We start from the raw sequence: 26,988 nt of genomic DNA, 5'->3' as shown, positions 1-26,988 counted from the left end.
ACTTGCAGGGTCGGCAGGTAGTGCAGTATGAACTGCCTCCAAAACTGGTCCGCGAGCACCTGGCTGTGCCTCCACCATCTTCTTCCGGTGAGCTCTGCAGGGTCGTAGACTACCTGAGGCAGTGCAGAGTCTCGCCGCCCCATCAGCAAGAAGTTGGGCGTAATGGGATCCAGATCTGCTACATCACTGGAGGTATAGCCTAGGGGCCGGGAGTTCAAGATGCCCTCAATCTCTGCTAGTACAGTCTCGAGCACCTCATCGGTAGGCACCTTCTGTCCGAGAATGGTACGTAGGACGTTCTTTACTGAGCGAATCTCCCGCTCCCAGGCTCCCCCGAAGTGTGGAGCATTTGGGGGGTTGAACTCAAACTTCACTTGCTGGGAGGCGAGTCTGTCACGGGCCTCCTCAGTCATCGCAGCGTAGCTCGCCCTCAGCTCGGCCTCACCACCGACGAAGTTGGTGCCTCTGTCCGACCGGAGGGTCTTAGGGGTCCCTCGCCTGGAGGTGAACCTCTTGAAGGACATGAGGAAGCTGTCGCTTGTGAGCTGGTGCAGAACTTCAAGGTGCATTGCTCTCGTCGTCAGGCACGTGTAGATGATGCCCCACCGCTTTTCGGAGGCTCGCCGGTTTCGGACTAGGAGTGGCCCGAAACAGTCGACCCCAGTAGAGTGGAACGGAGCCTGTCTCAGTCGCAGCCGGTCCTCGGGCAGATCGGACATCATGGGCTGCGGCGGCGTGGCTCGCCACCTCTGGCAGTCCGAGCACGACCTTTGATATCTCCGTACCGCCTCCCGTCCATGGAGTATCCAGAATCTCCGTCGTACCTCCGCGAAGACACGCTCTCCACCCGCGTGCTGCACTTTGTCATCATGGTGCTTGATGACCAATCTGGTGACCTGATGCTTAGTGGGAAGCACGATGGGATGCTTCGTGTCTAGGTCTAGATCTTGAGCGCGGCGCAGTCTGCCACCCACGCGAATGAGAACACCGTCGAGCTCTGGAGCTAAGCCGCGGAGTCTACTGTCCGAGGGGATCGGCTTCCCTTTCTCGAGACACTCCAGCTCTCGGGAGAAGGCATCCTGTTGGGCACTCTGCAGCACCAGGAGCTCCGCCGCGGTGTAATCTTCGGCGCTGAGCGTAGTATCTAGGGGTAGACCGGCTTTGGAGCAGAACATCCTCTTCTGCAGCTCTTCGAGCGTCTCACACTCCTCTCCCGGAGTAGTCTCAGGGTCTACGACCTGGGTGGCTCCGCAGAACAACGTCTTACGCAGCTCTTTGTCCTCTCTGTCTTCTGCTAACGCCGGCGTGGCTGGCCACTCTGACTCCCGCTCCTGTAGGAAGTCTGGTCCCGTGTGATACAGGTGGGGCTCAGCCAGATCCTGGAGAGTTGCCCCTCTCGTGATGACGTCAGCAGGGTTCCTCTTGGTGTCTACATAACGCCAGCAGTTCACCTCAGTCAACTCCAGAATCTCTGCGACTCGGGTGCCCACGAACACCTTATACCGACATGAGCTGGACTTCAACCACTGGAGGACGGTAGTTGAGTCTGACCACATGGTGACGCTCATCAGAGGTAGCTGGAGCTCGTCGAGCAGGAACCTTCCCAGTTGCGCGCCGTTCAGGGCAGCACACAGCTCCAGTCTTGGGATGGACTGTTGCTTTTTCGGCGCCACTCGGGAACGTGCCAGGACAAACGAGACGTGGACTTCACCTCCAAGCTCTGCCGCTCTGACGTATGCCACGGACCCGTACGCCATCTCCGAGGCGTCGCAGAATACATGTAGCGTGATGACACTCCTCTCTAGGTCCGTGGAGGGAGGGAAGTAGCTCCGCTGCAGCTTGATGTGCTGGAGAGTGGGAAGTTCCTGCTCCCAGGCCTTCCACTTCTCTTCTAGGTGACGAGGCAGAGGATCGTCCCATCCTCGTTCTTGGGCCCACAGCTCCCGGACAAGCACCTTGGCCATCGTCGTGAAGGGAGCGATATATCCCAGTGGGTCGTACTGGCTCGCTAGAGTGCTGTATATCGTTCTCATCGTGACGCGTTGGGGCTTGGCAGGCTTATTGCGATAGCGTAGAGTGTCGGTCTGGAACTGCCAGATAAGTCCGAGCGTCATCTCCTGAGCATCATCTGGTGAGTGAGAGACCCAAGCCTCGCTGCTGGTCGAGGTGGCCTCCTCCGGGAGGTCTCTGATGACTTGCGGGTCGTTGCTGGCCCACTGGCAGATCTCAAATCCACCCTCCTGGAGATGAGCACGCAGGTCCTGGACTAGCTGGCGGGCTTCCGTGGCTGTCTTCGAACTGTGGAGGCAGTTGTCCACGTAAAAGCTCTTATGGACGGCGTCAAACACTCCAGGAGGTGCCGTCTCCTGCGCGGCGTGAGTCTGTAGCGCATAGGTGGCGCAACAGGGGCTGCAGGTTGTCCCGAAGGGTAGCACCTCCCACTGGTAGATAGAGGGGTCGGGGTCGCTCGGGTCCTCTCTCCAGAGAAACCTCATGAGTGGCTTGTCTTCCTCCAACATCCTGACCTGGTGAAACATTCGCTTAATGTCACCACTGACTGCGATCGGCTGCTGACGGAATCGCACCAGAACTCCCAAGAGGGCTGGGGTCAAGGTTGGACCAGGGAGAAGATAGTGGTTGAGGTTGAGCTTCCCCACCTGGTAGCTACAGTTGAAGACCACTCGGTTCTTCCCGTTGTGGTGAACATTGTGGTGCGGGAGGTACCAAGACTCGGCACTCTGGTTCGCCTCGGCTGGCTCAAGCTTCTTCACCAGACCGGACTCCGTCAGTTTCTTCATCTCCGTTCTGTAAGAAGCAGCAAGGACCTCGTCCTTCCTCATACGCTTCTCAGTGCTGGTCAGACACTGTAGGACGGTTCGAGGGGATACTCGAAACTCTGGCATGGGTTCTCTTCGGAGTAGTGGTGTGACGTATCTCTTCACGCCCTGGACTTCGATACGCACTGTCTTTGCTTTAAGGAGGTCTATGGCGTAGACGTCCTCCTTTGACCGTACGTAGAGCTTCTCATTCTTGTAGGGCGCAACGTCTAGCGTCCACAGCTTCTGGACGTTGTCTAGTAGCGCCGCATTCATGGAGTCCACACTGGTGTGAAGGCAGTTGATGGTCTGCACTTCTTCGGTTCGGACATGGAGGGATGACGTAGCTCTCCCGTCTCTATCTCTCCACTCGGTAGCGCCTTGGAGGGCCCACCCAAGCGCAGTCTTAACAGCCATCGGGCAGCCTCGTGGTCCTCTCAGCGGAGGACGGAGCGACACGATCAGTGCAGCGTTGTCCGAGCCGATGAGAAGGGTTGGCTCCGCTCCTTCTATCGGATGTAGGTCTACTCGCCGTAGGTGGGAATATCTTGCGCGTAATCTCTCCAGGGGGTAGTCGTAGCGGGAGAGCGCTAGCTGGTCTGCGGTGAAGACATTCTGAAGCCGATATCTGTCCGACGGCCGCCCCGCCGGGGAGATAGAGAAGTTGATTCTCGCCCCGGTGACCTCTTTAAGGTCGCAACGTATCGTGCGCAGAGTCAGCTTCTCCTCAGTCCCTTGGAGCCCCAACTGGCGCACTGCCTCCTGGAGAAGGATGGTCCGTTCCGACCCGTCGTCTAGAACGGCGTACGTGTCGTACACAGCGTTGTTGTGGTGAAGTCGGACCTTCACCACCTTCAGTAGGACCTTGGAGCCGCTGCTCTGGGTTGGGTCTAGATAGTAGACAGGTGTTTCCTCTTCCGGTGCGCTACCGGACCTAGGGCTTCTGGTGCCCTCCGTGGACCTGGCGAGGGAGACCTCGTGTAGGATGTTGAGGTGGACCTCCTCACAGCGGTTGCACTTTCTCCTCAAGGTGCAGTTCTTAGCCAGATGGTCGCGCCCACAGTTCCAGCACCTCTTGTTCTCCTCGAGCCACCTCTGCTTGGCCTCGGTACTCAGGTTGTTGAAGTCACTGCACTCATTGAACCAGTGCTCGCTGGTGCAGTACGGACATGGCGGTGGACCTCTCCGTCCCTTTTGAGGGGGTTGAGAGGAATCCTTTCCCTCAGGTCGGGCTTTCCTCTCTCTCCGAGGCTCCTCCTCCGTGTGCAGCACTCCTACTGGGCGTCCTCTGTTCGAGCTCGGCCTGTCCCAGCGGTCTCCCTTCTCCCTCTCCTTCTTCGGCTCAGCGTAACCCATGGCGTCTACGTTGGTGTCATGCACTTCCTCCAGTAGGAACTCCGCGAAGGCAGCCATGCTCAGACCCAACTTCCCGGGGTTACGAACGCGCTGCTGTCGCCGGAACCTCTCCTGCCGGAAGCGTGGGATCTTGCGGAGCAGCCGCTCTACGTTGGAGGTGCTGTTGATCTCGCTGGCGCCAGCTGGGCCCTGCGTCTTCAGCATTCCAACCAAGGTGTGCACGCGGAGCGCGAAGTCATCCAGCGCCCGTTCATCCTTGATGGGGGCCTGCTGTTCGAGGGCTTGCAGTTCAGCAAGGGCGTGGTTCCAGGGACGACCGTAGCGGGCATCCAAGTCGGCGAGCGCTCTGGTGTAAGGTGTCGGTGCGGAGGCATGGGCCAGAACCATGTTGTGGGCTCTGGGGTTCCTCACATGCTGAAGGAGAATCGCATATTTGTAGGACTCTGAGCAGGAGTCGTCCAAGAGCGTGTCTAGGCAGATGCGTAGTTCCACATACTGGCTCCTGTCCTCGTCCTTGAAGAAGGGGAACTTGGGTCCCTCCACCTGGGGAAACATCCTGTAGTGGATGATCGGGGCTGGAGTGACGGTCTGGGTGTCCGGCCTGCATGCCTTTTGGTTCACTGGAGGACCTAGGGGTGTGCTACGCTCTTGGGGAATGGCTCCCCTCCCGGGCAGCGACGCTGGCTCCCTCTGGGCCGCGTAGCGGTCGGGTCCCTGGTCCTCTTCCTTCAATGTGGTCAGCTGGGCCTGTAGTTGGACAGTCATGGCGGGGGTCATGGAGCCATCGGCGGGGGGTTCAGGAGATGGCACTCGAGAGGGCCGTGCGGATGATGCTCTGGAGCTACGGGCCGACGGAGCTCTGCTGATGCACACGTCGCGCATGGTCTGCATCACTTCCTCCATCTTCTCCGCGTGCAGTTGCTCTCTCTCCATCTGGAGGCGGTCGCGCTCCATCTGGAGGCGTTCACGTTCTAGCGCCTCCTGGCGCTGCCTCTCCGCCGCGCGTTCCGCCCCCTCCATCTGGAGGCGCTCGCGCTCGAACTGGATGCGTTCCCTCTCTAACGCCTCCTGGCGCTGTCTCTCCGCCGCACGTTCCGCTCCTTCCATCTGGAGGCGTTCACGCTCGAACTGGAGGCGTTCCCGCTCTAACGCCATCTCGGCCTGTTGGCGCATACATTCTGACAGCGCGGCACTACTCCCTCTGGAGTGCATGCTATCCGCCCCAGAGGCAGAACTGCCCACGGAAACCCTGGACCGGGAGGAAGCCACTGAACGGCAGGAGCTAGGTCTCGAGCGCGCCGTACTGGGAGGCAGATCGTTAAGGCTGAGGCCCTCCCTCTTCCGCCCGCAGGCGCTGTCAGACCGGGCCTCTCCTTCCTGCTCTTCCGTTTCTACGGCAAAACCCTGCTGTTCTGCCATCTCATCCTCAGGCTGGTGCTCTTTGATGGCTGTCTCGGTGCTAGCCACCCGCGCGCCGGCGGACACCTCGGCCTCTCCGACCACTGTATCCCGTGGAGTGCGCTCCTCACTACCACTCAGTGAGCTTTCGAGCTCAAGCTCATACTCTTGTAACCTCTGAGGCAACCGCGGGACTCTCTGTGGTCGTGGCTCTGGCTCAGGGGGCGGAGAAGGGGGGGTAACTGTCTTGTCTGGTTGGCTGCGCTCAGCCATGCTATCACTACACAACCTATCCGGCTCGAAGGACCAATTGTAACCAGGGAGTAGCTAAAGGACTGTAGAATTTTAGGAAGGGCTGGTTATCTAACTAACTCTGAGCTAAATCGGCAGTGTAGGAGGATAGAGGCAGGGGGCGCCAGCAACCCTTTAGACTAGCATATCACAGTTATATATATATCATATATTATAATACAAGCTATAACTCAGTTAATCACACTATAAGACAATACTTAAACCCAATACTAGATTTGCTGTTAAACTAAACAATACAGACAACTAAACACACAGCAATGTATCAAATATAAACAAACACATTTATTTATACAAATTATATATACATCCCAATATACTCCCTCCCCGCCGGCCACACACACACTCACTCACTCACTCACACACAGTACCTGGCCTGAAAAGGCTTAGAGTCCCGGACTGAAAATGAGCGCGTTGAGGCCTGGTTGGAGCTCGTATGTGATTCGAGGAAGGCAGCAGATAAGGGGGGGGAGTGACGTTGCAATTTGAAGGGAAAGGGGCGTCTTCGTAGTAAACGACGAGGTGTGAATGGTTCAGGTCCGGTGGTCCACGGTCAGCTCCGGTGGTGTTAGCGGTCGGTCGCAATCCACCTCGGAGGCGACGGCTTTGTTTGGCTTTGGTCTCGCTATGCGCCAACGTTAGCAGCCGGCGGCTAGCAAGGCTGGCTAACGGTGACACAGCTAAACTGGGCTAGCGCTGTTAACTCACTAAACTCCGAACTCCCGCGGTGATGCGGGTAGCTAGTGATTTACTATTAACAGTCGATGTTAAAGGCAGGTCTCCTAGACAGCATCACACAGTACACAGTAATGAGTTCACCTTGACGAGGCTGAATTCAGCTATGCTTGGTCGACTTCGTGACTGACAGGAGTAACTTCTCATTCATCTTCACTCTAACGCACAGACCACCTCCGTAGCTATAGATACCAACCGAACATACATCAAGTCACGTACGCCAATCAAAACCACGCCCACTAATCTGGCGCTTGCACAATACTGAACAAATCTAAGACAGAACTTATACAATTACAATAACAATACATACACCTTCATGAAAACGTACATGAATAGTATGGAAAATAATTAAGGAAATAACAGGGGCAAAATAGGGCTGATTTGGGGAAACTAACTGGCTCTAAATTGTGGGCCTTCATAACAAGCGCCTTTATCCAAAGCGCTTTACAACGGACTCTCATTCACACATTCACACACACATCCACACACCAATGGCGACAAGCTACCATGCAAGGCGCCGGCCCGCTCACTGGGAGCAATTTGGGGTTCGGTGTCTTGCCCAAGGACACTTCGACATGTGGCCAGCTGGGGCTCGAACTGCCGATCTGCCAACCTTGTGATTGTTAGATCGCTGCTCGCCACAGCTTCTCCTAAGAGACCACTGATGTACTCTTACAGTACATGTCTGGATGATACCTGGAGCTCACTCTGCTTCTTACCGTCCTATAGGCCATCGGGAATGCCAAGACAACAAGGAATGATAACAGCAGTCGTTTCGGGAAGTACATTGAGATTGGTTTTGACCAGAAGTATCGCATTATCGGGGCTAACATGAGAACGTACCTATTGGAGAAATCTAGAGTCGTGTTTCAGGTGAGTTGCACTTTGATCTTTTCTGTATTATTCTTGCATAAAAATAAAAAACCTTACGGTTTACGTTGGTCTCTCTGAAGAAAGCTTGTGCTACATGTTAACTGCCTGACTTGTTTGGTGCGATGTCATCTAGTCTGTTCTGGTGGGCCAGGGAAGATCCCCTTCTAGTCACCTCTTTGTGTCTGTTTAATGAACTGTGGGCCTTTACAGAACATTAAACAGGCACAGAATACGACCCTTACATTCCCGAATAAAATAGGTACCGGTAGTGTATAATGTTGATCATTTAAAGACATTTATTTTTAATCCTGGATCTGATTATCTCACCGTGGTTTAGGAGGTGATATACCTGCTGATGTAGTCTAGTCACGTCATTATTCACTCTTAGGTCATTGTGTGGCATGCATACATGAAAAAAAGAAGATGTGTAGTTTTGTGGTTTCATTTGTGTTTTCATGTGTAGGTGTGTGTGCTCTTTGGATAGGGAACCTGTTGTGTAGTTGCAATGACAGGGCTCCCGCGCTGGTGTTAAAAAGCCTTAAAGTCTGAAGTCCAGCAGTCCGATTTACAAGGCCTAAAAAGGGCACAAGTTTCAGTTATTATGTCTAAAAAAACGAGGTGCCAGGTCTAAAAAAATAGATTGGCTTGTCCTGCAAGGAAATCAGTCTGACCACATCTATTTACGTGGAAATTAATCAAGCTGGAACCAAAAAAATGCCAATTCGCTGCCCCCGGGAGAAATTATTGGCGATCGAAGCTACGGCAGGATAACAAAAAGCTATCATATGGTGTCGCGAATAGGTCTAAAATTCTATCCAAAGAGGTCTAAAAAAGGTCTAAAATGTGACTTGTTGAAACTTGTAGGAACTAGGGCTGTCCCAAACGACTATTTTTCTAACGATTAATCTAGCGATTATTTTTTCGATTAGTCGGTTACTCTAACGACTAATTTAACGGTTAGTCTAACGATTATTATTTTTGCTGTTCGATTAATGTATCACTTAATTTCCCCCAAAATAATGGCTGTATTGTCTCTCTCTGTTTAACAGTGTCTTTATAAAGCACTCTGGGTAATAGCTGCTGCTCTTATAAAACAAAGCAGTGTGTGACATGCACATTACTCAGACGGCCGCCCCTTTAAATGATCAGCTGATGTATGGGGGCTGTCTGTGGGCCCGCAATTAAACACAGACACCTTTAATTCGGCGACCTGCTACTACTACTACTACTACTACTACTACTGTAACTGCCTCTGTCAAACAGCCCCAGACACAGGGCAGACTCACTGCTATGTTTAGCCAACTTGAATGCCAACATGGCCATCAGGGTTTTTCCTCACTCAAAATGAGGCAGAGGTGGTACCAGTGGTGTTTGACATCGGGGGGGACCCATGAAGCAGGGCTGTCTGGGGGTCCTTAAACATCAAATACTTAATTTCTTGCATTCTGGTGAATTGATATGCACCAATTTGTGCCCTTTCTGCATCAATTTATGGTGGAAATGTCATTATTTATGTAAAGGAAAACACAATATTCAGGCACCAGATGACCATTCAAAATATAATGTAATATAATGCAATATAAGGCTCTCAGGCATTCTGTACTTTCAAATATGTATTCTCCTTGAGCAGTCAACATCAACTATCAGCTGTTTCGCTAGCGAAAACGAAAGCTAACTTATTTGCGAAACAGCGCCCCCGCCACCACGTCGGCGCAGTGCGCTATTGCAGTTAGAAATGACAGAAACGCTTGTAGAAAATACGACCGTCAGTTTGTCGAGAGCTGGAGGCGGCCGCCTCATAATTCTCTATGCAGGAAAAACCCTGGCCATTTAGAAGTCTACATCTACATAGCTAACGTTACTAACACCAGAAGACAAGACATACAAACTGTGGTGAGCTACATTGCTTGTGTAACATTAGCTAGTAGCCTCCTCCATGTTTCCACTGGTCGCAGCCATGTTGTTTATTTGCGACGCACCGACGCACATTACGCAAGTCGACGCGTCGTCCCAGCCCTAGTAGGAACCCTGCAATGGTCATTGTGTGAAGTATCAACACCCAGTGTGTTCAATGTCATTAGTGGGACAAGACACAATCAATGCTGTGTCAAATAAAGTAAACATATGAATCAACCTCTATTTAGTTGTTCATGGATTGATACAGTCTTATTGCACTCTGTCCTAGGCACATGAAGAGAGGAACTATCACATCTTCTACCAGCTGTGTGCCTCTTCACATCTGCCAGAGTTCAAGGCTTTAAAGTTGGGTATGAGACTTTGTTTTAACAGGAATGAGGAGGACGAATGTGTTTTTCTCTGTAACTGAGCTCTGTTTTAAACCCCAACTGTATGGTCAATGGTCAATGGACTGCACTTATATAGCGCCTTTTTTGCTGCTCCAAAGCTGCTCCAAAGCGCTTTACAACGGCCTCTCATTCCCCCATTCACACACACATATATCAGTTTAAACACATAATTTAGTTTAGTTTATTCTACAATTTTAAAACCAAACATGCGTAATACAAAAATCATAATAATAAATGACTTATTTCTGTTGTCATCACTCATACTATCAGTCTGGGAAGCTTCTCATCTTCAGTTACACTAATTCAATCAGCAAAAATGTCTGTTTCCAAACACTCGTGATGTGGCCATTTTTTAAAAAGTCACTTTCACTTGTCATGATTGTGATCAGGTTACAACTCACCCTGTTCATTGTAGAAATCCAATTTGAATATCACTAAGGACATACAGTATATGTAAAACCATATTGGCATGAACATTTGGAATATGAACTTCACTAATTAGTAGTAAAGCTATGATTAGCCTATATTTGAGTGGTCAAATGTTTAGTATAATCTATGTCTGCTTGTCTGTAGGCAGCGCAGAAGACTTCCACTGCACCAACCAGGGCCGGAGCCCCGTCATAGCGGGGGTGGATGACGCCAGAGAGATGGTTAGCACCAGGAAGGCCTTCTCCTTGTTAGGTGAGCCTGCCCTCTGCCATGTCCTCCTTTAGGTAGGGATGGTAATACATCATGTCTAACCAATGAATGCTATATTCCAGTTTGCCTGCAGTGTGAGCCAAACCAACCTAAAAACGTGTTGAAGAGGGGAGCCTGGTGGAGGTAGAAATGGGAAGATGGGCTCATTGCAATATATGGGCCCTATTTATTTAGCCTGTATATCAATGATAATAATACTACTAATAATAATAATAACCTTTTATTTGTATAGCGCTTTTCCTGCAAACGTTGCAGCTCAAAGTGCTCAAATCATTATATAATCATAATTTTATTATTTAGTCATTTAAAGGCAATATTTAAAAGATGGGTTTTTAGTCTTGACTTGAAGATATTTACTGAGGTTGCATCCCTAATGTAAACAATTTGGTACACAGAGAAAACCAGCGTCAGAAGACCTAAGAGCTCTATTGGGCTGATATGCTAGCAAAATATCTCTCAGATACTCTGGTGCAAGCAGAAGGATCTTGAAATCTATTCTGAACATAACAGGAAGCCAGTGTAGAGTTTCTAAAATAGGAGTTATATGAGCTCGTCTGCTTGTTTTGGTTAAAACTCTTGCTGCTTCGGAAGACCAGAAAGGAGACTGTTACAATAGTCCAAACAGGTAATAACAAATGCATGCATTAACACTTCTGCATCAGCTTGCCGGAGAAAATGTCTAACTTTTGCAATATTCTGTCGATGATAAAAAGCATTTCTAGTGATAGACTTGATGTGAGGCTCAAAGCTTAAGTCAGAATCAATAATCACACCTAGATTCTTAGTTTCATGTTTGTAGTTTGAAAGCAAGGTTCCCATCGTATTCGACAATTTGTCTTTTTGTGGTGTTGGCCCAATGACAAGAATCTCAGTTTTGTCCTGATTAAGTTGTAGAAAATGTTTGGACATCCAAAGTTTTATATCTCTGAGACAATTCTCCAGCGAGCTGAGTGCATGTGAATTATCAGGCAATACTGATATGTACAGCTGAGTATCATCAGCATAACTATGAACATTTACACCATGTTTTCTGATGATTCCACCTAATGGGATCATGTATAGGGAGAAGAGCAAGGGACCAAGAATACGTAGATCCCTGAGGGACCCCACATGTGATGTCAACATTATCAGAAACAGAGTCTCCCAGGACAACAGAGAAATGCCTACCAGCTAGATAAGATTTAAACCACTCTAATACAAGTCCTGAGAGACCAACACAGTTTTCTAAACGATGTATTAGAATAGTGTGATCTACTGTATCAAAAGCAGCACTCAAATCTAACAAGACAAGAACTGATACACCACCAGCATCTATGATAAGTCTAAGATAGTTTACAAGCTTTACTAATGCAGTCTCAGTACTGTGGTTAGAACCAAAATGACTTGCCCTTGGTCTGTCCATCCGTCAACATACAAATGTATGCTGATGACACAGTCCTTTATATACATGCTAAGAACAAACAACAAGCTGCACACACATTAACTGCAGCCATGGTCCATGTATCCCACGGGTTAGATCATTCATACTTACATCTTAATACAAGCTAAACTGTCTGTATGTTTTTATCATCCAAATCTACAGAGACTCACCAACCCGATGTTTTTGTTAAGGGAGTAAAGCTCAATGTGGCCTCAGAGTTCAAATAGCTCAGAATCATTCTAGATTCAAACCTAACATTCCAAAAGCATGTTAAAAAGTGATAAATACTGTAAAATTTAACCTGGTTAATTTCAGACACATACGACCATTTTTAACAACAGAGGCAGCAAAGCTCTTCATGCATGCCATGATCTTCTCCCATATATCATACTGTCATATATCATACTGTCATATATCATACTGTCATATATCATAACTGTTTTACAAGCTGGTCACAAGCAAACGCAATAACTCTGAGGCCACTTGAGTCCCGTTACAAAAAAACACTAAAGACACTTGACTGAAAGGCCAATAGCTACCACCATTGCCATATACCGTAGTACAAAAGTACGATTTATTTAATTGTGTTAGTTTTAAATGTTTTGCAGATGCTTGCCGAATTTTTAAGGTCTTACATGGGCTTTCACCTCCTCCACTGAGTCAGATATAACTCAGAAGGATAGTAACAGCAGGGCAACAAGGGCAACTACTAGAGGAGACTGTGATGTACCATTTAGACGTAGTAAGTTTGGGCCAACAGTCTTCTCAGCCAGAGCCATCCATTACTGGAATACTCTTCCTACTGATCTAAGAGAGTGCAATAACTTTCTAACTTTTAAACTTAAACTTAAGGAGTGGCTTAAACTAAACCAAATTTGCGATCATGAGTAATCATACTCGTTCCAAGCATTGCTCGTAAACAGTTTTTAATTATATTGGTCACTTTGTTATGTATCTTTGTTATCTATTGTCTTGTTTTGTATTGTATTGCAATGTTGCTTCATTTTGCTGTGGTTGCTTGTCTTGTATTGTATTGCTTTGTATTTGCGTTGTCATGTAGTGTATAATTTCCTGTTGTGTCGTTTTGTTGTGCTTGCTGATGTTTTTAATGACACTACACCATTCATTTTGTAATAGCGTGCTCTGGGACTACAGATGAAAATTCGCTCATGAGCTAACTCTGGCACATTTACATTGATGTGGAAACTGATTTGTTGATTAATGTGCACTGTTCCTGGTAAATAAATAAATAAATAAAAACATGGAATGGAATAGTATCGAATGCCATTCCATGCATTGTAATGAGCCCTTCCGCCCATCTCTCCCTCCACCAGCCAACACTGCCGTAGAGCATGTACTAATTTTGCTTTATGTTCTGATTAATTTCAGGAATCAATGAAAGCTACCAAATGGAACTGTTCCAAATCCTAGCTGCTGTTCTTCATCTGGGCAACGTGGAAGTGATGAGACAGACCTCAGACAGCTGTACCATCTCGGTAAAAACCCGACATACACTGTAACGTTTTACTGTAAAACCACCCAAAGAGTAACGCTTAGACATGCTCTAGATATCCCTAAGAATGCCACCCTAGTTTGGGTGGTTCTTGGGCCGTTAGGCTGCTACTAACGAGTGTTGATGTTGTGCTTCCAGCCTGACAGCTACCACCTGACAGTGTTCTGTGAGCTGATGGGTGTGCCCTATCAGGACATGGCTCACTGGCTGTGTCATCGGAAGCTCCAGACGGCTGCTGAGACCTACGTGAAGCCTGTCCCCAAACTGAACGCCGTCAACTCCCGGGACGCGCTCGCTAAATACATCTACTCAAACCTCTTCAACTGGATCGTCGACCACATCAACGAGGCGCTGCACTCTGCCCTCAAACAGCACTCTTTCATTGGTGTTCTTGACATTTATGGGTGTGTTTATGGAAATATAATTGATACCGTTTAGCAGATGCTTTTAACGCAAAGCGATTTACAATGTGTCTTTTATATCTATCTCTTGTTTTGGTGGTTGTTTTGACAGTTTGAATACATAAACATACATGTCTCTCGGTCGTACTTTTTAAAACTTTTTCATGACCGATTTCCTCAGGTTTGAAACGTTCGAGGTCAACAGCTTTGAACAGTTCTGCATCAACTATGCCAACGAGAAGCTCCAACAGCAGTTCAACATGGTAGGTCGGGTCTCTTCCTCTGCACTTATGTTCAGATCGCTGTTACCCCCCCTTCAGATCTGAGACTGAAGGTCATCTGTCTCTTCCCCAGCATGTGTTCAAGCTGGAGCAGGAGGAGTACATGAAGGAGCAGATTCCCTGGACCCTGATCGACTTCTACGACAACCAGCCGTGCATCAACCTGATAGAAGCCAAGATGGGAGTCCTGGATCTTCTAGACGAGGAGTGCAAAGTAACAGAAAACACGCACGCACGCACACAAGCACGCACACAAGCACGCACAGTGCACACACCCAGGCCGCTCAGCATCCTCATATTGTTATGCATTGAATTGCAGCAGGATATGAGTAAGGCTGGTGATTAAGCCTCGGGTTAACCCTCTCCTCCCCTAGATGCCCAAAGGCTGTGATGACACATGGGCGCTAAAGCTGTACAACACCCTCTTGAAGACAAGTGACCTTTTTGACAAACCCCGAATGTCCAACAAAGCCTTCATCATCCACCACTTTGCAGACAAGGTACACCACTAGTATATGCATCTATCAGGGTTCCCACAGGTTCTTGAAATCCTTGAACGTTTGTGAATTTGCGAAAAAGAAATCAAGGTCTTAAAAGTTTTTGAAAATAGACATGGGTCATTGAAAGTGCTTGAATTCCCCGCTCTCTATATATAAATAAAATATATTATTATATATTACTTAGCTCGTCAACTAGTTCTGTTTCAAACTATGCCGTGTTGGGTCCTTGAATTCGAGGGAATTGAGTCTTGAAAGTCCTTGAAAGGTGCTTGAATTTGATGTCTCAGAAGGTGTGGGAACCCTGATCTACAAGGTTAATATTTAATGTAATAATCTCAGACGAGGCACTTGCCTGTCCTGTTCTAGAGGTTGTCAGTTATGTGTGTTCTTGTCTTAACTGCCAAAGTGAGAATTTCCCTAAAATCTGTCTAACCTGTCTCTCTCTGTGTGTCCTCAGGTTGTCTAACCTGTCTCTCTCTGTGTCCTCAGGTTGATCTGTCTAACCTGTCTCTCTCTGTGTCCTCAGGTTGATCTGTCTAACCTGTCTCTCTCTGTGTCCTCAGGTTGATCTGTCTAACCTGTCTCTCTCTCTGTGTCCTCAGGTTGATCTGTCTAACCTGTCTCTCTCTGTGTCCTCAGGTTGATCTGTCTAACCTGTCTCTCTCTGTGTCCTCAGGTTGATCTGTCTAACCTGTCTCTCTCTGTGTCCTCAGGTTGATCTGTCTAACCTGTCTCTCTCTGTGTCCTCAGGTTGATCTGTCTAACCTGTCTCTCTCTCTGTGTCCTCAGGTTGATCTGTCTAACCTGTCTCTCTCTGTGTCCTCAGGTTGATCTGTCTAACCTGTCTCTCTCTGTGTCCTCAGGTTGATCTGTCTAACCTGTCTCTCTCTGTGTCCTCAGGTTGATCTGTCTAACCTGTCTCTCTCTGTGTCCTCAGGTTGATCTGTCTAACCTGTCTCTCTCTGTGTCCTCAGGTTGATCTGTCTAACCTGTCTCTCTCTGTGTCCTCAGGTTGATCTGTCTAACCTGTCTCTCTCTGTGTCCTCAGGTTGATCTGTCTAACCTGTCTCTCTCTGTCATCTGTCTAACCTGTCTCTCTCTGTCATCTGTCTAACCTGTCTCTCTCTGTCATCTGTCTAACCTGTCTCTCTCTGTGTGTCCTCAGGTTGAATATCAATGCCAGGGATTCCTGGAGAAGAACAAGGACACTATAAACGAAGAACAGATCAGTGTCCTGAAGTCAAGCAAGGTTTGTCCTTTTTATGTGTTCACTGTGTCTGTTTGTGCACTGGGTTGTGATCTGGGGCAGGTATTCCCAAATTCCCAACCTTTTCACCCCCCCCCCCACACACACACACAAACACATCTTATACACCCCCCATTTAAAAAAATAAATGTCATGTCTCAAGGTTTCTGGTGTCATGGTATCATTTTCTCTGTAAACAAAAAAGAAGAAAGAAAAAAGTTATGGCCAGGTCCTGGAATGATGCATATTTGGCGCTTTTCCACTACCGTACCGTACCAGAACCTGTGAGCCCGGTTTGTTTTGCTTTCTCCACTGCCAGCCGAGCCGTACCGGGCGTGTATAGTGTCTCCCCTTGAGGGGTCCGGCCCCCCTGTTTAGGAACCGCTAAGCTGGAGGACTCCTCCCTCTGAGGGCTGTAGAAACAAGTCTGCTCTGTGAACACCCATGTTTCCATGACAGCAGCACACTCAGTGGAATGGGAACAACATTGCCCCCTGCTGTTCACTGAAGATGTATTATTATTATTATTATTGTTATTATTATTATTATTATTAATCCTTTATTTAACCATGGTAGTCATATTGAGACAGTAGCCCTGGCCAAGAAAAGCAACACTTAATTAAGTGGTTGGTACAGTTACGACACCATATACAGTATAAAAACATATAATATACAACATAAAATAACAACAAACAAGCAACAGAAACAGTGAGCAGATACAGGCTATAGATAACCAAAGCCCATTTGCATGTATGATTCAAAGTCTCTGTAACACACAGTTTAAAGTCAGAGAGTGGAATGATTAGGTTACTAGCTGTATGGTTCAATATGTGCCTCATACTGTATAATTCTCCTTGTTTTGAATTGTGTTATGATGTCGTGTCCAGTTGGACCTGCTGGTGGAGCTGTTCCAGGTGGAGGGGAAGGCCACCGGCTCCGTGACGAGTCGCACAAAGATGACCCGGCCCGGCCCGTCTCAGAGGGAGCTTAAGAAGACCGTTGGCCTGCAGGTGAGGGGAGAAGGACAGGTCTAACACTGACAGTACGCTAGTGTAGGAGAGCTCTTGTTTATGGTACCAGAAGCACTGAACTTTTGACCTTCTCCTCCAGTTTCGCAACTCCCTCCATTTACTGATGGAGACCCTGAATGCCACAACCCCCCACTATGTACGCTGCATCAAGCCAAATGACGACAAGTCTGCGTTCACGTGAGCAGGACCCTTTCACCTTTTCACCCTTTTCACCCTTTCACCCATGTCGTACAGTTCGGTGTGGAGCATGCTTGTCATGCCAGCTGAAAGAGCACATTGATAGCTGATGCTGTATGGTGTCTTTGTTATAGCCTGGACCCCATGAGGGCAGTACAGCAACTCCGAGCCTGTGGTGTCCTGGAAACTATCCGGATCTCAGCAGCGGGCTTTCCTTCCAGGTACTACAACAACAACAACAACAACAACAATAACAACAATAACAACAACAATCACCACCACCTCTAGCCCAAAGGGGCGGCTGTGGCTCAGGAGGTAGAGCCGCCGTCTAATGATCGCAAGGTTGGCAGATCGGCGGTTCGAGCCCCGGCTGGCCACATGTCAAAGTGTCCTTGGGCAAGACACTGAACCCCAAATTGCTCCCAGTGAGCGGGGCCGGCGCCTTGCATGGTAGCTTGCCGCCATTGGTGTCTGAATATGTGTGTGAATGGGTGAATGAGAGGCCGTCGTGAAGCGCTTTGGATAAAGGCGCTCTATAAGTCAGTCCATTTACCATTTACTTTTCCATGTCCCCTCACACACAGCCACAGCAACGTACTTAGCTTGTTACACACACATGAATATAGACTGAAATTCCCACCAATTGTTACCATGTCATTGGCTGATTTAAAAAAATTGTGAATTATATATTGTACATTGTATTTGATGACAGGTGGACCTATCAGGAGTTCTTTAGTCGTTACCGGGTTCTGATGAAGCAGAAGGATGTGCTGGCAGACAGGAAGCTGACCTGCAGGAACGTCCTGAAGAAGCTAGTTCAGGTAGGTTAACAACACCAAGAAGCTAGTTCCGGTAGACTAACTACACCTGTAGAAGCTAGTTCAGCTGGTCAACTACACACATGCATACATACATACACTTACACACACACATACATACATACATACATACATACCGACAACAAGGGAACAAAGATGTAATGGTTGAGTACTAAACTACGGGACACATGTTTCACCCTTCAGGACCAGGACAAGTACCAGTTTGGCAAAAGCAAGATCTTCTTCCGGGCGGGCCAGGTGGCCTACCTGGAGAAGCTGCGTTCTGATAAACTACGCAAGGCGTGCGTCCGCATCCAGAAGACCATCCGCTGCTGGCTGGCCCGCAAGAGGTACCTCCGCATGAGGAGCGCTGCCATCACCCTCCAGAGACACGTGCGGGGCTACCAGGCCCGTTGGTGAGTAAGAGAGAGACCGGAACATTCCACACCCCACGTAGACGCAACCAGCACCGACCGGTTAACACTACAACAACCGTGCCTACTAAAAGAGCCGCCTCGGGTGTCAAATGACTCTTTACAATGCTCAAGCTGCTATTTACACACAACGACCACTAGTTGGCCACTTGTAAATTGGCCTGCTTCCTACACAGAAAAACTACAAAATAGCTTTACGCTAGCTTATCCTGATTTTGAAAATGTAAGGATACTGGGTGGTAGAACGCACATATCTAGGAAAAGTCATGAAAGGAGGGTCCTGAAATTTGATTGAGTGCAAAGATAGAACAATTTGCTTTACTCACAGGGGTCAAATGGCCCCTCGTGGCTGTTCTAGTGTCAAGATCATTGTCTATTTATCTTTTTCTTTTTTCTTTTTTTTTCTTTTTTTTCTTTTTTTGAGTGGGGGCAGTCCCACTCTTTATATTTCTAGATTTTCTTTATTGGATAGAGATAGTGAAGAAAGACAGGAAAGTAAGGAGGAGAGGGTTCACCCCCCAGTTCACGCCTGTCTGTCCTTTGACGTGCCTCTCCCTCTCCATCAGCCATGTGAGGTTTCTGCGGAGGACCAGAGCCGCGGTCGTCATCCAGAGGAACATGCGTATGTGTGTGGCGCGGAGACGCTACCAGCAGCAGCAGGCTGCAGCCCTCACCATCCAGTGCTTCCTGCGGGCCTACGTGGCCAGACAGCACCTCCGCAAGGTAACACACACAACCTCAACTCCTAACAGAGCATGGCTGCAGCGTGTTAGGCCCTCGGTTTACCCTAGACCCAGGGTTCCCGCGCTGGTCTTAAATAGCCTTAAAGTCTAAAATCCAACAAAGCAGATTGCAAGGCCTAAAAAGGTCCCGAATTTCAGTTATTCGGTCTAAAAATTAGGTGCTAGGTCTTTAAAACGAGATCCTGCAAGGAAATCAGTCCGACCACATCTATTTACACGGAAATGAATCAAGCTGGAACCCAAAAAAAAGGAAAGGTGCTTGATTTTGAGGGAATTGAGTCTTGAAAGTCCTTGAAAGTCCTTGAAAGTCCTTGAAAGGTGCTTGAAAGGTGCTTGAAAGGTGCTTGAATTTGATGTTTCAGAAGGTGTGGGAACCCTGATTATGATATTTCTCATGGGTCCATTCGTGTCCCCAGCTGCTGTACGAGCACAAGGTGGTGGTCATCCAGCGGTGGGTGAGAGGCTGGCTGGCCCGGCGGCGCTGCAGGAGCTCCCTGGCCTCCGTCATCCTGCTGCAGAGCTGCGTGCGCCGCATGCTGGCCAGGAGGGAGCTGAAGAAGCTGCGGACCGAGGCGCGCTCCGTGGAACACTTCAGGAAACTCAACTTCGGCATGGAGAACAAGATCATGCAGCTGCAGAGGAGGATCGACGAGCAGGTAACCGTAGCAACTCTGTGACGAGCAGGTAACCGTAGTAACGCTGTGACGAGCAGGTAACCGTAGTAACTCTGTGACGAGCAGGTAACCGTAGTAACACTGTGACGAGCAGGTAACCGTAGTAACTCTGTGACGAGCAGGTAACCGTAGTAACACTGTGACGAGCAGGTAACCGTAGTAACTCTGTGACGAGCAGGTAACCGTAGTAACGAGCAGGTAACCGTAGTAACTCTGTGACGAGCAGGTAACCGTAGTAACTCTGTGACGAGCAGGTAACCGTAGTAACTCTGTGACGAGCAGGTAACCGTAGTAACTCTGTGACGAGCAGGTAACCGTAGCAACTCTGCTACACTTTTTTAATAATAATAATAATAATAATCTTTCTAGACACTCAAAGATGCTTTACAAACTGAAAAGATCGAGTAGTAATAATAAAAAGAAACAAAAGGTAAAGAGAAGAAAGTATAGGGGCCTAATGAAGGTAGTGCTGGGGACACATGGGAAGGGGAGGGGGAGAGGGATTTTTATGCCGTCGTTGTGTAAGGAGTGACTCGAGAGGAAAGACAGGGGTTAACATTGTATTGAGAGGTGATGTGAGATGAACCTGTCACATGTTAAGCGCACGTGTGTGTGTGTGTGTGTGTGTGTGTGTGTGTGTGTGTCTGTGACTGGCTGCAGCACAAGGAGAACAGAGAGCTCAGTGAGAGGCAGGGTGTGGTGGAGCGGTCCCAGGCAGCGGAGGGCGAGAGGCTGGGCAGGGAGATGGAGAGGCTGCAGGGGGCGGAGGAGGAGGCCAGGGCCCAGGCCCGGAGGGTCCCCAGCCTCCTGGAGCAGCTGACCTTCCTCCGCCAGGAGCTGGACACCACCCGGGGGGAGAAGAAGGCCCTGGAGGAGCAGGCCCGGACCTACAGGGAACACACTGAACAGGTACCGGAGACTCCACATCCACTGGGTTCAATCTTAATACCCGTCAGCTTCCAATAGACTACACTATATACATAGCCATCGGGTCGGTTTCACAGACATGGCTTAAGCCGAATCCTAGACTAAGGGTGTGTTTTCTCACTAGAACATTTGCTTCACTTGGAATCTGAGTTTAGGATAAAATTCGCTTTGCTCTGCGTCGTTTGGAGCTGTGAGAACGCGCATTCGAAGTCGCTCCCGGAGCAAACAACCAACGCATGCTCCGCTTGAAAAGGGTGGTTTCGCTCCGGTTAGAAACGACGCATCGAGGCTGTCCATAGGAAACCAACAGCACATGCGTGTTGATCTGGATAAGAGCGGGACGAACGGGCAATTTTCTAATTTTCTGACCAATCAACTACCACGTCTGTTGCTTCGATTGCGTATGATACTTTGTTTACATGTGAGAACGCAAATCAGATAAATAATTTATGCAACAATGTTGCGAACTCATCCACTTGCTCCGGGTCCTGATTCAGACTTTCATGTGAGAACATGACCTTAAAGTGTGATTTTTTGTCCAGGACTAGGCTTTAAGCCTTGTCTGTGAAACCAGCCCATAATGCATCAGAATAGTACACAGGTGGAACAAGTTCAGGTGTAACACGCTCCCCACAACAGGTTTGTCTCTGATGTTGTCCTCATGATCAGGAGGAACTGTCGTCTACGCTGATAATACAGCAGCGTCATCCATTGTTGTCTGTTCTGCTCCCAGATGGTCTCAGAGCTGAACGAGAAGAACAGCCTGTTGAGCAGTGAGAAGGATGGCCTGAGTGAGCTGATCCAGGAACAGAGACAACTGATTGCAGGTACAGTGCACCGCTGATCCCCCGCCCAGGTATACCTCCCTTGGATAACAGCGGTTGATGGCTGGCCCATACCACATACACAGGCTGACGGATGACGTGTTTGATACTATGATACTATCAGTACTCAAGTTGTAAAAGAAAATCAGGGGGGATGGTGGATTTTCTCATATGAGGACAATTTTAGCATCCCCACAGCGTCAGTGACTTCAGTGTCAGTGACTTGGTAAAAATGGCATTGCATGTGTGCGTGGGATGGAAAGGGAGGATGGCAGTTTTAGAAGGGGGATGATTTTGACTGTTTTTATTTCAGGGGGGATGCCATCCCCCCTCAACTCGAGTGCTGGATACTATATCATTCCTCATCCCATCACATGCATTCCAATGAGTCCGTCCTCCGATTTCTCCCTCCACCGACATACCCGTACCCCACTAGTGGCTTTGTCCAAGGTGTTTAACTGAGGTCCGTGTGTCCCCCCTCCCTCAGAGAACCAGGCTGACCAGGAGAGCAGCCTGCAGCTGGAGAGCAGCCTGGCGGAGGAGCGCTCCAGGTACCAGACTCTGCTGAGTGAACACCTGACGCTGGAGCACCGCTACGGGGACCTGAAGGACGAGGTGAACCGGGCCATGGTGAGATGGATGGAGGGAGGGATGGATGGATGGATGGATGGATGGATGGATGGATGGATGGATAGATAGATAGATAGATAGATAGATAGATAGATAGATGAATATCAAAGTCTTTCCTTGATTCCTTGCATCCTCTCTCTTCAACTCCTTCTCTAAACACATCGGAGGAGAATGTCTGAGGGGAGAATGTCTGAGGGGAGACGTTCACCTCCAGTTAATTTGAAGGAGGCCAGGATCGAGGACACAAGGAATCAAAGAAAGAGTTTAGAGATGTGGCCCTACTCACTCAGGCCATGATGGGTTCACTGGTGGAGGTAGACATCGGAGGAGGGGTTCATTGTAACTAGGGGTGTAACGGATCGCCCTCCACGGTTCGGAATGCATGTGTACCGCGGATCAATAGCAAAATCGTTTTTTTTTTTCTTTCCTAACACCAGGGGAGCCACCCCTCCTAAATGTCGTTGTTTGGTACCTGTACTGTAGCAATGACAATAAAGACCATTCATTCATTCAAATGTAACCGGTAGAAAAACAATCATGTGCGCTTTATTCTCACTCTCTGCATGTGTACTGAGTTGACAACAACATTCATTCACTCATCTCTGTCCCACTTATATCACGTCATATCACCCGCTAAGCAGCCTGGGTGATTGTGTAAACACACACCTCCACGTGAAGCTGGGAATCCACAGCAACAAGTATCATGGCGAGTGCTAGCAACGTTGGCGAACTGGAAAGGCCTCCCTCGTCATTGAAATCACATGTATGGGAGCACTTTGGCTTCCCTGTTACTTATAATAATGATGGAAGGAGGGAGGTCGATAAGAAAGTTACGGTGTGTAGGCATTGTGCCACGCGGAAATCTTATGAGGCAGGCAATACGTCAAGCATGGCCACACATTTAACGCGACATCACCCTGGTGTGTTGATGACGGGGGGCAAGAAAAAAGTAGCTCAACAACAACTTCTCCAAACGTCATTTAAACAAACGATTCCTGCAGACTCAGACCGGGCTAAAGCCATTACCAATTCAATTGGGAAGTTTATCGCGGCAGACATGAGGCCATACTCCGTTGTGGAGAACGGAGGGTTTCAAAATATGATCAATGTGCTTGAGCCACGTTACAAAATCCCCTCGCGCCCCCACTTCAGTGAGAAGGTTGTGCCCGACCTCTATGAAAAGGAGAGGATCCTAATTGTCGGCGAATTAGCAAATGCATCCTCTGTTGCCCTCACCACAGACGGGTGGACCTCCCGTGCAACACAAAGCTACGTGACCGTGACGGCTCACTTCATCACAGCAGAGTGGGAGATGCGCAGTCCCGTGCTGCAGACGCGCGCACTCTATGAGAGTCACACAGGTACCAATCTTGCGCAGATCCTGACAGGAGCAGTAGCAGAGTGGAAGCTAGAGAGACCCAATATAAATATCCCAGTCACCACAGATAATGCCAAGAACCAAGCAAATGCAGTGATAGAAGCTGGACTGGGGCCACAGATAGGGTGCTTTGCACATTCCATTAATTTAGCATCCCAAAGGGGAATCTCTGTCAACCGGATGGACCGCCTCCTTGGGAGGATCAGGAAGGTTGTTTCCTATTTCCACAGGAGCACAACAGCCGCTCATTTGCTTAAGACCAAGCAAGAAATGCTACAGCTACCAACCCACAAGCTCATACAGGATGTCACAACAAGATGGAACTCCACCTATGACATGATGGAGCGCTATCTGGAGCAGCAGGCAGCTGTATACTCTGCACTGACAGACAAGACCCTGAAAAGAAATGTCAAAGACATTGTCACCTTGTCTGATGGTGACGTGAAAGTGGCAGAAGAGGTCCTCCAAGTGCTCAAACCCCTAAAGATGATAACAACTCTGATGAGCACTGAAACAGCACCATATGTGTCCGTGATCCTACCTCTGAAAACAAGGATTCTACAATCCATGGCCCCAGATGAGCAAGACAGCAACATCACTGGAGATGTCAAGGCTGCCATTAGAGGGGACCTGAGCCCCAGATACACTGACCCCCCTCTACATGACTACCTTCATCGATCTACTGCACTGGACCCAAGGTTCAAGTCGCTGTCTCACCTAGACCCTACCCTACGTCAGAGGACATACAGCGATCTCATCACTGAGATTATGGGCACTGAAGAAAAGGTAAATATATATATATATAAAAACGTTTTTTTTACCTAATATTTAATTACTTAAATAATAAATACTGCAATTCTTTTAGTCTATGCCATTTTGGATTTAGATAATAATGTATGTTATTGCTACAATTATAGTTCTATGAAATATGAAAATAAATGATTAGTTAGATTAATAGATCGATTCCTTTTTTCTGCAGGGTCAAGCCACAGAGCTGCCAGGAGAAGACGCAGAGCCAGAGGCATCTCCTCCACAAAATAAGTCAGCCATGCAGGAGCTTTTTGGGGAGACCTTTGTGAGCAGCATGGACATAGTCCAGACGTTTGCCAACACCATTGAGGAGGAGGTGTCATCCTACAAGGTAGCAAGCAGCATTCCACTGGATGGTGATCCACTGGCATGGTGGAAAAGGAATGAGGATAAATACCCTCACGTTGCCATGATGGCAAGACGCTACCTGGCTGTGCCGGCTACTTCAGTTCCTAGCGAGAGGGTGTTCTCCACAGCAGGAGACATAGTGACTGCAAATAGGTCTGCCCTCTCCCCAGACAATGTGGACATCCTCATCTTTTTGAAAATGAATATGAAGTTATAAGCTTGAGGCTGCTTTGCTTTATTAACTTTTTTTTCTTACCATGTTTAAAGGATTTCACTTTATTATTTAGGTAAAGTTAGGTTTCACTTGGCAACCAGATTGCAGCAGTGATGTTATATATATATATATATGTTGTTATATATATATATGTTGTTATATATAGATGTTATATATATATGTGATATATATATATCAGTTTTGACATCTTGAATGTTGTTTTTTTGTTTCACACATTAAAAGTGGTGTTTTTACAGAATTCAAGGAAAATGTTGTTTTTATTAAAAAAAATATATGTTTTGTGTTGATCCGAAAAATGATCCGATCCGTGACTCAAAATCCGTGACACGATCCGATCCGTGAGTTAGGTGATCCGTTACACCCCTAATTGTAACGCATAGAACAGAATGAGGAAGGGTATCAAACCGTTAGCACACATGTTTGATACCATTCCTCCTTCTAGGGCTGGGCGATATGGCCTCAAAATAAACGTTTTCAAATGTTTTCACACCACACCCGGTTTTTAATCGAATTTGTTCCGCTGTCTTGTGCAACTCGCAGCGCTGCATACTTCTCCCACTAGGCTGTGTGTCTCTGTCTGAGATGCTGCAATCAATTAGCCCTGCTGCTGCTTTTAGTTGCCACAGACTTTTGACAAACTTGACAGTGGGCAGTGGTTTGCTCAAGGTCGGACGTTGCAAAACCGAACCACTTCCGACGACTTTCTGACGACTGAGGAGACTGTGTGTGTGTGTGTGTCTGTGTGTCTGTGTGTCTGTGTGTCTGTGTCTGTGTCTGTGTCTGTGTCTGTGTCTGTGTCTGTGTCTGTGTCTGTGTCTGTGTCTGTGTCTGTGTCTGTGTGTCTGCGTGTGTGCCTTTTTGGGAACAAACTCCTCACTTTTATTAGCACATGCTGCCATGTTGATATTTGATCTGTGTCTGAAGAGAACTCAGTTTGTGCCTCCACCAGCCTCAACTGATTCAGACATACAGACCAAATGCTGATGGGTTCAGTTATCCATGTCTGTATCTAACCTCTGTTTCACCAGAATGTGAGGAAGCTCAGCCACAGAAGATCAGACTCCAACGACTCAGAGGAGACCTCCAGCTCCGTGTTCGCAGAGGGAGAGGAACAACCAGAGGTAACAACTCCACCTCAAAGTAGAATCGCCTGTCCAACACAACATTCATGTTTACAGTTAGCAGACGCTTTTATCCAAAGGAAGTGAATCACACATCAGATGTACAATACATCAGTCATCATAATAAAAAACAAAAAAATCTATGCTAGGACCGACGGCCTTTCACAATGCTAGAAGACGCAAGTAAAACTCAATTTTTTTGAGCTAGAGCCGGATGGTTACCACCCACCCCCCTAATCATCCCTCGCCTACTTAATGATCTTTGTTTTGATTCAGCCAAGTAAGTAAGTACAACTTTATTTCTATAGCGCCCTACACAGCACGGATGCACAGGGTGCTTTACATCAAAAATAAGAAAAGGGCAATCAAAACATCAAGGATTAAAAACTCAAACGTAGGAACACCCCACAAGGGACGACATAAACAACATAAACAGGAACACAAGATAGGCTATAGGTGACTGCCGGCCTGCCTAAAAAGATGAGTCTTTAATTGTCTTTTAAAAATGAGTCATAATCAGTTGTGTTGCTGTGTGTTCCATCAGGACGTGGCTCCGGTGGAGATGCCCGTCCTGCTGAAGCTGCAGAGGAGAGTGACCGTGCTGGAGCAGGAGAAGCAGGGCCTGCAGCGCCAGCTGGACACCAAGGAGGACGCTCAGCAAGACCTGGCCAAAGTACCTTATGTTGACATTTAATTATTATTATTATTATTAGTTTTAAATATGTTTTTAACACTAGAACAGCCTATACAATATCCAACATTGTGCTCGTTGCTCACGTCAAAGTGCAAAAAAGGGGGAACTATGAATATAGGCTGACTTAAACCTTCTCACTCTGGGACCGGTCGTGTGTTGCTGTTAATACTGTCTGTGTTCTGTTAATACTGTCTGTGTTCTGCCTCTTTAAACAGCAAGCAGAGGAGCAGAGGACCTCTGGCCGAGCAGAGCTGGACATGGAGGCTCTCAAGGTAACGGAGGCTGGTTGTG

At 48.1% G+C, this 26,988-nt stretch overlaps 1 protein-coding gene across 1 annotated transcript in view; it reads left to right on the top strand.

Moving 5' to 3' along the window:
• Positions 1–26,988, top strand: part of LOC308170452 (unconventional myosin-Va-like) — a gene marked incomplete at its 5' end in the record, with an annotated part of 46,434 nt that overhangs the window by 6,183 nt on the left and 13,263 nt on the right. Inside the window, 22 exons of the mRNA XM_080545242.1 lie at positions 7,344–7,487; positions 9,673–9,754; positions 10,367–10,474; positions 13,302–13,408; positions 13,564–13,829; positions 14,008–14,089; positions 14,181–14,321; positions 14,482–14,607; positions 15,773–15,856; positions 16,741–16,863; positions 16,964–17,061; positions 17,196–17,282; positions 17,774–17,882; positions 18,084–18,295; positions 18,880–19,036; positions 19,473–19,712; positions 20,391–20,639; positions 21,391–21,484; positions 21,969–22,111; positions 25,911–26,003; positions 26,548–26,676; positions 26,913–26,969. Coding sequence (XP_080401368.1) covers positions 7,344–7,487; positions 9,673–9,754; positions 10,367–10,474; positions 13,302–13,408; positions 13,564–13,829; positions 14,008–14,089; positions 14,181–14,321; positions 14,482–14,607; positions 15,773–15,856; positions 16,741–16,863; positions 16,964–17,061; positions 17,196–17,282; positions 17,774–17,882; positions 18,084–18,295; positions 18,880–19,036; positions 19,473–19,712; positions 20,391–20,639; positions 21,391–21,484; positions 21,969–22,111; positions 25,911–26,003; positions 26,548–26,676; positions 26,913–26,969 — 2,931 coding nt within the window. The remainder of the gene's footprint in view (positions 1–7,343; positions 7,488–9,672; positions 9,755–10,366; positions 10,475–13,301; positions 13,409–13,563; positions 13,830–14,007; positions 14,090–14,180; positions 14,322–14,481; positions 14,608–15,772; positions 15,857–16,740; positions 16,864–16,963; positions 17,062–17,195; positions 17,283–17,773; positions 17,883–18,083; positions 18,296–18,879; positions 19,037–19,472; positions 19,713–20,390; positions 20,640–21,390; positions 21,485–21,968; positions 22,112–25,910; positions 26,004–26,547; positions 26,677–26,912; positions 26,970–26,988) is intronic.

The sequence above is a fragment of the Nansenia antarctica genome (assembly GCF_963989245.1).
Source record: "Nansenia antarctica genome assembly, chromosome: 14".
NCBI classification, from domain to species: domain Eukaryota; kingdom Metazoa; phylum Chordata; class Actinopteri; order Argentiniformes; family Microstomatidae; genus Nansenia; species Nansenia antarctica.
The sequence above is the reverse complement of the archived record's forward strand: the minus strand, read 5'-3'. Positions and strand labels throughout refer to the sequence as shown.